General features: G+C 39.4%; 1 protein-coding gene across 1 annotated transcript in view; it reads left to right on the top strand.

The window, feature by feature from the left end:
• LOC126412458 (WD repeat-containing protein 48) overlaps window positions 1-12,822 on the top strand; it is a 169,623-nt gene that overhangs the window by 80,615 nt on the left and 76,186 nt on the right. The window contains exon 5 of the mRNA XM_050082066.1: window positions 4,545-4,699. Within this exon, the coding sequence (XP_049938023.1) occupies window positions 4,545-4,699 (155 nt within the window). The remainder of the gene's footprint in view (window positions 1-4,544; window positions 4,700-12,822) is intronic.

Genomic DNA, 12,822 nt, shown 5'->3' with positions numbered 1-12,822 from the left:
GAGTATATGATAGCGGAACAAACACTGGTATCAGTAACTTCTGTAAAATATCTGGGAGTATGCGTGCGGAACGATTTTAAGTGGAATGATCATATAAAATTAATTGTTGGTAAGGCGGGTACCAGGTTGAGATTCATTGGGAGAGTCCTTAGAAAATGTAGTCCATCAACAAAGGAGGTGGCTTACAAAACACTCGTTCAACCTATACTTGAGTATTGCTCATCAGTGTCGGATCCGTACCAGATCGGGTTGACGGAGGAGATAGAGAAGATCCAAAGAAGAGCGGCCCGTTTCGTCACAGGGTTATTTTGTAACCGTGATAGCGTTACGGAGATGTTTCACAAACTCAATTGGCAGACTCTGCAAGAGAGGCGCTCTGCATCGCGGTGTAGCTTGCTCGCCAGGTTTCGAGAGGGTGCGTTTCTGGATGAGGTATCGAATATATTGCTTCCCCCTACTTATACCTCCCGAGGAGATCACGAATGTAAAATTAGAGAGATTCGAGTGCGCACGGAGGGTTTCAGACAGTCGTTCTTCCTGCGAACCATACGCGACTGGAACAGGAAAGGGAGGTAATGACAGTGGCACGTAAAGTGCCCTCCGCCACACACCGTTGGGTGGCTTGCGGAGAATAAATGTAGATGTAGATATTTGTCTCAAATATCACGACCCGACATTGCTTTTGCCACCAATGCAGTGAGCAGATATTCCAGAGATCCGAAGGAAAAGCATTGGAAAGCTGTGAAAGGTATCGAAGAGGAACTTCAAAACATGAATTAAGGTACCATAGAGAAGGTAATGCAAAACTAGAGGGTGGCGCACGAAATGTGTTACCATTTTGTTTGTGAATATAAACTTTATTCTCAATACAATCTGGAAGGAACATATACTACAATGAAGAGCTGTCCATGGAGATTTGTTCTAACTCAGCATATGCTCAATATGTCCAACATTTCGTTTCCTAACTTCCTTCAAACGAACACTGAAGTTAGTGATTACCCTACGGCACATGTCTTCCGTAATTTCACTGCAAGCTTGAAGAAGAAGTCTTCTGAGCTACAGTAAATCACATGGATGTTTCGGGAAAATTTTTTCGTTTAGGTACCCCCAAAGAAAAAAGTCACATGGATTGAGGTCTGGATTATTGGGGGGCCAATTTTGTCCATCATTGAAGCGACCTGGAAACCTGAGTGAAATGATCCGCATGTTGAAATGCTTGTGTAAAAACTCCAACACAGTGTTTGCAGTATGTGGCCTAGCTCCATCTTGCATGAACCACTGCTTGTTGAAGGGCAAGGCAGTAGCAAGAAGGTGTGGAATGAAGCTATTGTGAAGCATGCTCAAATAATGCTCGCTGTTCATAGATTCTTCAAAGAAAAAGGGTCCAATAAGTCCGTGACTGGAAATTGCTGCCCACGCTGTAATCCTCGGAGCATAATGTTGTCATTCATGAAGCACTTGTGGGTTTTCAGTGGCCCAAAAGTGTACATTTTGTTTGTTAACCACACCGTCTAAATGAAAATGCGCCTCGTCTGAAAACCAAACGTTGTTGAGAGTTTGTTCCCTATCCTCCGCCCACTGAGCAAGCAGTAGTCTCTGTTGCTTGTGTTCTTCAGTGAGCTTCTGTGCACAGGTCATCTGGTATGGGTACATACGGAGGTCAGTTTTAAGAATGCGTTGAACGGAATGTCTGGATATTCCCAGTTGCACCGCTGCCTTTCTACATGATTTCCCGGGACTTCTCTGTACAGCAACTCGTACCGCTTCAATATTCTCCAGCAAACAAACAGGCTTAGGCCAAGGTCACTTCGCTTCTAATACTATTCCTTCCTGTACAAATTTATCATACAGCCTGTGGATGGTCTTCTTGCAAGGGATCCAACATGTGTTAAACTGTTGTCGAAAACACCTCTGAATCACAACAAGGCTTTTCGTTTCATGAAAAAGTAACACAATTTCCGATCGTTGCTGTGTCGTCAGTCTTCCATTGTCAGCCATTGCTGCTTACAAGTCTCCTAGCGGCAGTATCGTGAATTACGTGTCATTTCGTAACTCATTTGTTTTTCCAAGCTTTGCTGGTACTGCTGTAGAGATCCCAGTGGGATATCTAACGTGTGTCGTAAATTGTGAAAGAAACAATTGGTAACACATTTTGTGCGTCACCCTGTAGAAGGCTACAGTGATGTGACTGGGAGAGTGAATTGGGAGATAGGCATTCCACTACTGGCTGCTGCTTTAAATTAATGGGGGCCTCATTTCATGGTCCTGTCAAAAGCAAAAAACTATTGCATTGAGTACCATAGAGGCTGAGCATATGGCGCTATCTTACACCACACAGGAAGCGTTGTGGCTAAGAACATTAATATATAAAATAAAATCCAACTTAATTGTGGAACCTAAAACGATTTTCTGTGACAATAAAGGAGCTATTAACCCAGTAAAAAATGTAACTAGTGCTAAGACAAAACATAGTGATATAAGGCACCATTTTATTCAGGACCACATAAAGCGACAGAAAATCGCCGTGGACAACCTGCGCACAGAAGACATGTTAGCTGGCCTTCTGACAGAACCCTTGGACAAAGAGAAGTTTGAAAAGATTGTGGGGGTCTTTGGTGTGTCTTGTGAAGGCAAACCACAAAATACATGTTCAAAGGGAGGTGTTGGAACTGTGTGAAAAATAAATTTCATGTGAGTCGGCGGAAAAGTGCATCATGTGAAATATAATAGACCTCTCTGAAGTTATTGTACACTCTGAGTTTTATGTGTGTAATATAATGTTCCTTGGTTGTTGTGTTCGATGTATTTTACCTGGAAATGCCAATATAGTTACTGCCACCAAATGTTTTTTACTCACTATTATTTATTCAACTGTGTCGACTCTAATAATATGGAACGATTTGTGTGGAATTTGTAATTAAATTTACTGTTTTTTCCCAGTGTGCTCAAATACAGTGTCATATTCCTTTGAAAAAACGAAATTATCACTCAAACAATGGAAACTCCAGGTTGGAGTATCAACTATGTAGGGAAGAGATAGATTGCTACTCACTGTAAAGATGACACGTTAAGTTGCAGACACGCACAAAGAAAAGATACTTAACACTGTATCTTTTGGCCAGAGCCTTTGCCAGAAAAGGAAACACATACATGTGAGTCACACAAGCAAGCACACCTCATATGTGTTTGTTTCGTTTTTTGAAGAAGGCTTTGGCTGAAACTTACTGTATAAGTCTGTTCTCATTGTGCTTGTGTGCAACTCAACCTGTCATCTTTACAGTTAGTAGCACACTATCTTTTCCTTATGTCATTAACTCTCATTCAAAATTTGCCACAAAAATGTGACCATCCAAGCTATAATAGGTAAACATTTGGCACAAAAATATTGAGTTGAAATCTCAGTACATACATTAAACATTAATGCATGGAAAAAAATAACAGATACTACATTTTTTATTGAGCTGCTGTGTCAGTGGATATCAGATGACTTTGTTTGTCATTCATTTGTTGATGGTCACTGCCCACTTTACCTGTGTAAAGATGCAGCAGGTGAATACATGGCATGGTCAGCTGCTCCTTCTGACTTCTGTCAATTCAGCAACTCCTGACAACCATTTTGCAAAGGATCGTCATACAAAGGCCTTGAAGTAAGATGAAGTAACTCCAAGAGCTGCATCTTTCTTAACCAAAATTTAAATGATGGATAGCTCATTTCTTGAGAATATTATGAAAAGGATAAACTGTTACTCACCAAACAGCGGAGGTGTTGAGCCGCAGACAGGCACAACAAAACACAACACATTCACACAAACACAACTCTCACACACATGAACACAGTCTCTGATTGCCTGGACCTGCCAGCCAAAGACTGGTCTTGTGTGCAAGCTGCCTATGCGTGCCTGTACGTACGTGTGTGTGTGTGTGTGTGTGTGTGTGTGTGTGTGTGTGTGTGTGTGTGTGTTTATATTTTGGAAGAAGGCCTTCTGAGCAAAAGCTTACATGTTTAGGAGTGTTTCTGTTGTGCATGTCTGCGACTCAGCATCTCCGCTATATGGTGAGTAACAGTCTATCCTTTTCATAATATTCCATCCTGCATTTTCTATTGTTTGACAGCTGAATTCTTTGTAGATCTACCTGCTTATTGCATCTATTCAATTCCCCCCACCCCCTTGCAGACACACACGAGGAGTTGTATTTGTTTCAAAACACTCTAAAAATGAAGCTACTTCCGTTTTTGTGGCAAACCTTTCAATTTGTAGTTTCATTTGAATCAGTATAAGGACTTCGTCATAGATAAAACTGCTGGTTTTGAATGGAATCAAATTTGTACATGTAGCGTATCCTTGTTGATGGAACTGTAGTGCAGTAACCGCATAATCATGTAATTGTTGCTGTGCATTAGTAATACCAGAAAAACTATGATAATGCTCTTGATACATACATTTGGGTTTTTAAAATCTGTATTAGTAAACTTCATAGATTTTAAAATCTCATTAAATTTTTGTACTTCTACAGTAACATAAACTTCTGACATCTCTTGACAGGTCATTCAGACAATGTAAAAGCTCTTGTTGTCAATCGTGATGGGTCTCAGTGTATATCAGGAAGTTCTGATGGAACAATTAAATTATGGTCTCTGGCACAACAGCGATGTTTGACCACTTTAAGAATACATGAAGAGGGTGTATGGGCTCTTCTGGTAAGTGTGGATTCAGTCTATCACACTTTCGTGTATGAGATAGATATTTTGTTGCTATGTTTAAGCTTTAAATAAAGGAAATAAGTAGAATTTACATCCCTTCTTACAAGAGGACCACACCTACTTGTCATCATCGGTTTAATCCAAACTTATAGTATATCCAGGGTTCGGTCAGAAATGAAAGTGATGGAAGCGGGGCTCAAGTCCCTGTGTGGAAACGGTTTTTGTTTTCAATTATTACGTTACTTACACTGCAAACAAACTGAAATAATGCTAAACAAGTAAATATATTATGTTTATTAATATTTTCATAAAAAGTGTGAAAAGGGAAGGCAAAGGAAAATTTGAGATCACTAATAAATTTTGAAAGGGATTGTAAGGCACACACGAAAACTTTGTATCATGAAATTAATGACCTTTATTATTTATACAGTTGATGATTTAGATGTGCTGGGGAAGCAGTAATTTTCTTGGCATCTTACACATATTATGAGTGCCACATTTTTATATTGACATGGTTGTTTTAAAGTTTCTGTACAAAAACAAATGTGGTTTACATTCATGGAAGGTTCCCTCTCATTCCACAAAATGACAGTAACCCATGTGCCGTGCATCATTTCGCCAAATGTTGGCAAGGATAGTTTTTGTTGTACAGTGCAATGTATTTTGATGCAGTATTCTGGAGACATCATTTCTTTTTCTTTCTCGATGAGATAAGAGCAGTTCTGAAGTTTTCATCTCTAATTGTTTAGCTGTTGCACATGCAGTGTGCGTTGGGGAGGGGGGGGGGGGGGGGTCACTTTAATACTGCACGATGGCTATCCTTCTTCATGTTGAAAACTCTCATCATATGATTGTGCACTTGTTTTTTCTGCACACAGGTCAGTTAACAGAAAGGATTTGTTCTCTTACTCATAGGGTTGCACCAAATTATGTGTATTAGATATTGAGCACTGTCTCAGTTTATTTGCAGTGTAAGTAAAGTAAAAATAGTAAATTAAAAAAAGTTTCCACATAGGGTGTGATTCCATGACCCTCAGATTACCGTTCCGTACTCTTTCTGTTGCACTAACCGCTTTGTAGAAAATACAATAAGTGGCTCATGTCTCACCCAACCAGCACTGAAATGTCATTTTTTCTAAATACTTGGCCATCGGGTGTTTCCACTTCTGTCCTTTAATTTCTGGGCAAGCCCTGCATATAACACAAGCTTGGATGAAATCAGAGGTGATGAGTAGGCATGGTCTCCTTGTAAATGTTGTACAGGTCGCTCATAAAGAAAAATAGAATTAAGATGAGGTAGAATTTTTTTTTTAACTCATTCGCATGTTTGGGAAGATTGGAAAACCAAGTCTTGTGAACAAAATTTATGTTCTCTAAACTTTCTGTAGTCAAAAAAACTTTGAAAATTTCGAACTTACTCAGTTTTTTCAAAAATTTCTCTTTTTTTTCCTTCTACCGCTTAGACTCCTGTTTCCATTTTAAAAGAACACAAAATGCTCTGTAAATTTGTTTGTTACAATGTTTCCTGCACCAAATACAAAGGGCGCTACAGTTCATTAAAAAATAAAAATTTTTTAAAAAAAAATTTTTGCTCAAAATGGCAAAAACCTGGTTCTTGAGCACAGTTATTTCAATATCTGTTTATATAGTAGAAATATATTACATATTGAAACTGAATACCTCAATTTGCGGTATTCAGTTACTCTGTGTGCAGTCAGGTGATTTCTGGGCATCCATCTGTTGATTCATACATCAGTAGTTGAAGTTAAGCTCCAGGACATCTCAGCCCTGACTCATTCACATTTATTAAACTGCATCATTTATTCATTATGTTATATATATTAACCAAACATTGACAGAAAGTTGAACTATTATTAGTTAAAGTAGGCAATCCGGAATAGGAAACTAATTGTACTAGTATAAAGGAACTATGCATTGTGAATGAATCATGGGTAGCTTTATTATAATTAAAAAGGTATTAATATTTACTAGCACTTCCTATCATCATTTCTGGATGTGTAATACTTCTGACAGTCTGCTTCAATCATTGGCTCACTTGAGGTTTTGGAAGGCATCGCTCCTGCGAAGCGCAGCTCGCCCTTTTTTCACATGATATCTTGCGAACCATGGATGAAGGGTATCAGACGGATGCCGTGTTCCTTGACTTCCGGAAAGCATTTGACTTGGTGCCCCACGGCAGACTCCTAACTAAGGTACGAGCATGTGGTATTGGTTCCCAAGTGTGTGAGTGGCTCGAGGACTTCTTAAGTGATAGAGCCCAGTGTGTTGTCCTCGATGGTGAGTGTTCATCGGAGGTGAGGGTATCCTCTGGAGTGCCCCAGGGGAGTGTGGTGGGTCCGCTGTTGTTTTCTATCTACATAAATGATCTTTTGGGTGGGGTGGATAGCAATGTGTGGCTGTTTGCTGATAATGCTGTGGTGTACGGGAAGGTGTCGTCGTTGAGTGACTGTAGGAGGACACAAGATGACTTGGACAGGATTTGTGATTGGTGTAAAGAATGGCAGCTAACTCTAAATATAGACAAATGTAAATTAATGCAGATGAATAGGAAAAAGAGTCCTGTAATGTTTGAATACTCCATTAGTAGTGTAGCGCTTGACACAGTCACGTTGATTAAATATTTGGGCGTAACATTGCAGAGCGATATGATGTGGGACAAGCATGTAATGGCAGTTGTTGGGAAGACGGATAGTTGTCTTCGGTTCATTGGTAGAATTTTGGGAAGATGTGGTTTATCTGTAAAGGAGACTGCTTATAAAATTGAATAGGTCGTATTTCTTGAGTACTGCTCGAGCGTTTGGAATCCCTATAAGGTCTGATTGAGGGAGGGCATAGAAGCAATTCAGAGGTGGGCTGCTAGATTTGTTACTGGTAGGTTTGATCATCATGCGAGTGTTACGGAAATGCTTCAGGAACTCGGGTGGGAGTCTCTGGAGGAAAGGAGGCATTCTTTTCGTGAATCGCTACTGAGGAAATTTAGAGAACCAGCATTTGAGGCTGACTGCTGTACAATTTTACTGCCGCCAACTTATATTTCGCAGAAAGACCACAAAGATAAGATAAGAGAGATTATGGCTCGTACAGAGGCATATAGACAGTTATTTTTCATTCGTTCTGTTTGGGAGTGGAACAGGGAGAGCAGATGATAGTTGTGGTATGAGGTACCCTCCGCCATGCACCATATGGTGGATTGCGGAGTATGTATGTAGATGTAGAGGTGGATATGTGAGTCGCTTCCAATGTTTTCATGGGCCAAGTTCCATATTGTCACTGAAATGCCTTTGGTAGTATAATCAGGACAAGTAGATCAAATGGATCTGAGATAAATCTGTTCTTCCAGTAGTGGGTCAACGGCTTCCAGTTCATAGATTTTGACATCTGTTTCCTTAATAATTTCCATAAAATCTATGTCTTGTTCACTTTCTTCACATAAAAATTCTGGCACATTTCACAGTTGCATCTGCTGTAGTTCTTGCAAATAAAAGAACATTTCGAACTTGCTTTCGGCAAGAGCATGCCCTGCCACAGTGTGAAGATCTGACTCAGGAGCTGGAGCTAGTCTTTTAGCAACAGGCCTCGGACCTTGGTTACTTTGAGCCTAGCTCCAATTCTCAGAAGGTTTCCAGTTTTTCATCCACAGCAGACTTGGCAAGTAGCTGATACCGCAAATCGTCTAGCATCTGGAAACTGCTGGCACGTGTGCTGTTCAATGCGATAACAAACTTGTTCTCCAATTGTTATTATAAGGGATGATCAAAATGTTACCATTTGAGGGTGTTTCTGCAGAGTATGTGCAGTGTACTGTGACTCCGATGTGGGTATATAAGCACCAACATGTAGGCAAGGAATCAGTGTGGGTTTCATGTCTTTCCAACATGCATGTTAATGTTGACATTTTTACCAAATGCATCCAAGCAGGACCAACATGCTGTTATTCTTTTCTTGGCTGCCAAAGCACAAACATCAGTAGACATCCATTGGAGAATGAAGAATTTGTATGGGGCTGCATGTCGAAAACTTCTGTTCTGGAGTGGTGGTGCTGCTGCTGCATGATGATACTCGTCCACATATTGCGAATATCGTAATGCAGAAATTTGTTAACTCAAGTGGGAGACACTTGAGCATCCACCCTATGGTCCTGATCTCCCCCTCCCCAAACAATTACCACACCTTTGGCCCCTTAAAAAAGCCCTTTAAGAGTCAATAATTCCTGTCAGATGTAGATGCGCAGTAAGCAATTACAGACTTCACACTACAGGATATGGTGTTTACCAAATCTTTATCTTCAACTTGGTGCATTTGTGGGTTCATTGCCTCAGTGCTCATTGCGATTATGTCTGATTGGCGTATCTGTTCTGGACTGTAGGGCCTTCACATGTAAACTTTTAGATCGTCCCTTATATTTCTTCATCGGCAGTATCTGGTTTCTTGAAAGTGGCAAGTGCTGTGTTTAGGTGTTCATATTTCTTAATAATGCCAAAAAAACTTCATTTTTTCCTTGTCCAAAATAGCAGATGTTGTTTCACGTCCACTAATGGCATGAGTGAACAGCATGTGTTCATTGTTGAATTTGTAAGATGCATTACAAAATTACTTTTCTTCTGCACTACTTCTTACTGGCCTTAGAAGAAATAAGTTTTTGATACCTTGTCTTCAACCAGTTATGAACACATCATCTTCTCCCATGATGACCACACTTCCAAAAGTGTTGGTTCTTGAAATGGCAGATGTGACAGTTATAAAATCAGCTTCTTCTTGTGTATGGACCACCTCAGTGCAACACTCTCGATATTCCTTTTTAAGAAGTGTGATCAAGCAATAGTGTCGTTTGTAGTAGTACGGTGCAAATGTGTTCACATCCTTCCCTAGAGCAGAGGTGTTTTGGAATGCGGATTTTGTTCCTTTTTGCGTGCCTTTTTCTGAAAATAGAGACATTGGATAAGGAGCAAGTTCATATTTCGTAAAGGCTTTTAATTCCCCTTCACTTTGTGTAATCAATCAGATCCTTTGGAAAATAATTAAAGGAACAACAGGAGTAACTTTAGTGCTCCCAGATTTTGTAGTATTGACCACAGAAAGCAAAGTCACAACCTTATCTTTTCTAAAAAACTTTATATTCTGGAAATAGTTACCAACTATTCTTTCCATTCCTTCCTCCTGCCTCTTCGTGATGCTTATGACAATTAACATTCTCTGCTCCAACACCACTGCTGATAGCCATGGTAAAATCACTTTCAGGGAAAGTAGAATGAACTGAAAACCAACCACGCAGCTTATGCAAACCTATACCACTTCGATCATTGCGACATTTTCTTGCATCTGGATGTTTGGAGAGGAAAGGTCTATATTTTACACAGTGATAGTATAAGTAATTCTGAACAAAAAATATTATATGAACATAGGTCCACAAATGCTTCGTTAGAGAGGTGTGAGTACTGAAAGCAACTTTAATTCTGCAAAATTGATGTGCACAATGTGAATGTATATGCAATACAACTGGACCATAACGTGATTTTCTTGAAAACAATCTTACAGAGAAGTACAGTTATGTTACGCATTTTTACATAATGTTTATTTATTTTGTGTTTAGTACATAATGCATTACAATGTGCTTGTTATATGTATTTGTTTGATAAAGACGTACCACATCTCTTACAAACAGCTTTAACACTTATTTTACAGATGTACAGTTCACAGAAAAGGTTCAAATATCCCACCATGAATGTCAATGCACTTTTGCACTCTAGCGATAACAAGTTGTGTTGCTTGTTCAATTGCCTGTAGTTGGTTCCTAATCAATTCAGAAGAGTCCATTATGCGACAAAGCAGTTCATCTCGTGTATTTACCTTCACTTTGTGCACCTCTGATTTCATCCAACCCCATAAATAGGAATCTAAAGGTGTAAGATTAGGTGATCTTGGAGGCCAGTTAATTGCACCACCATGGTCAATCCAGCAATTAGGGTAGGTGCAGTTTAGATGGTCCCTCACACATAAGGTAACATGTGGAGGGGCACCGTCATGTTGAAAGTACATTCCAGTTCGCTTGGCTAAAGAATCATCTTCCACACAAGAATTTTCCAAAACATACAGGTACCTCTTTCCCGTCAATCACTGATTGATAATAAATGGACCTATCAAAAGGTTACCGATCATGTCGCACCAAACATTTATGGCAAAACAAACTTGGAAATTGCTATCTACTGAAGCATGTGTATTTTCCCATGACCATCGATGATTATAGCGTGTGTTGTTTATTCCATGTCGTATAAACTGGGCTTTGTCAGTGAATAGTATGTATAGAAGTAAATGACTATTCTCAGTTACCCAGTCACAGAATTGAAGTTGTTGGGCATTGTTGCCATTGTGGAGATTTTGGACACACTGTATGTGAAATAGATACAGGTTTTCCGCATGTAATGTTTCCCATACATGTGTCTGTGGGACGTTCATATGCAGGGACATTCTTCGTTTGCTCATACCGGGACTTTGCTCAACACTTGCAATAATTTCTTCCCGTTCTTGCATAGTTCGTTAACGTGCACGCTCGGACGAAAAATGTCTACTTGGAAGAAAGCCTGTTGCATGCAAAGTGATAAACACCCTGTGATCAGGTAATCGTCGAGTCGGAAAGTGCCTGTGACATTCTTCTCTTGCAGCGATAGCACCACTGTCGCAGAAGCCATAAACCTACACTGTATCTGCATACTCCTCATTACTGTAGACTTGTCGCACTGTTTAGCAGCACTAGTACGAACACAGTTAACACCATGCACTACACAGCTAACCGACCCGTTGCCGGTACACTACACAATGCGCAAACAACGGGTGATTTTACTATGTACTATATACGTCATATGACCATAATACATGGTAGGTTGCATAGCGTAAACGTGGCATGTACCCGTGCATCGTTTGCAAGAAAATCATGTTATGATCCAGTTTTATTGCATATATGTTCACGTTGTGCACACCAATTTTGCAGAATTAAAGTTCCTCCCTAGCGAAGCATTTGCAGACCTACGTTCATATAAAATTTTTTGTTCGGAATTACTTATACTATCACTATCCTCAAACACCTTGTATATGCTGACCATGCAGAAAAGTTTTTTTGGCAAAGTGTAATACTCTTTGCATTAAGTGTAGGAAAAAATTATACTGATCAAATCTGTAGAGAATTTTGTGCCCTTTTAAAAAGGAAATAAGATACCAAAGCATTAGGAGCACAAGAAACTGAGATTTCTCTTAAAAGAACTGAAAAAAGCCCAAAACTTCCAAAGTTTTTTGAGTATAGAAAGTTTAACCAACATAAATTTTGTTGGCATAATTTTCCATTCTTCCCAAACATATGAATGAGTGAAAAAATCTTCTAACCCACCTGTTATAAGGTATAGGCTTTTGTTCTGACAATTTAACTGGACTTTTTGCAATACATAGAGGTTCTTATGGATGTAAGAGTTGCTGTTAAGTTTTCTCTGTCTGTCCCCATACTTTTGCTTCTTTTCTTTTTTAAGGAGACGTAGCAATCTGTTGATAAACTTCTCTGAATGGAACCATTAAACCCTAGTGGCTTGGCTGCTAAGTTCAGTCCCTTTAGTTGCAACATTTATCTAGATTGAGAATTAAGGTGTATTGGACCTATAACCAAAATCTTTCTGCATTTGTCAGATTTACAGTAAATATCCTCTGCCTTTCATTCAATTAAGATCCGGCTCTTTATCAAACTCTAATTCTGTCACAGCTTTCTTTGTGAACATTTCCCATTTGATTCTTGTTATTCATCTAATACATATGCCTACGGCCATGCAGTAGCAGCACAAGAGATAAGTTTTGAACATGTTGAAAGGAAGCTGTCCCAATCCTAAAAGACCGCGTTAACTACTACTGAGACAACCAGTTAAAACCTAATCCATCAAAAACCCAAGTATGTGCCTTCAGCCTAAAAAAGATATATGCCAGAATAAAATTGCAGATGACTTTGAAAGACTTTTAGAAAATAGCACTACACTCAAATATTTAGGAGTCACCTTTGATTGAACATTAACCTACAGAATCCACTGCTTGAATACCAAAAGAAAGGTATCAGCAAGAAATAATGT

The sequence above is a fragment of the Schistocerca serialis genome, chromosome 7 (assembly GCF_023864345.2).
Source record: "Schistocerca serialis cubense isolate TAMUIC-IGC-003099 chromosome 7, iqSchSeri2.2, whole genome shotgun sequence".
Classification (NCBI taxonomy): domain Eukaryota; kingdom Metazoa; phylum Arthropoda; class Insecta; order Orthoptera; family Acrididae; genus Schistocerca; species Schistocerca serialis.
The sequence above is the reverse complement of the archived record's forward strand: the minus strand, read 5'-3'. Positions and strand labels throughout refer to the sequence as shown.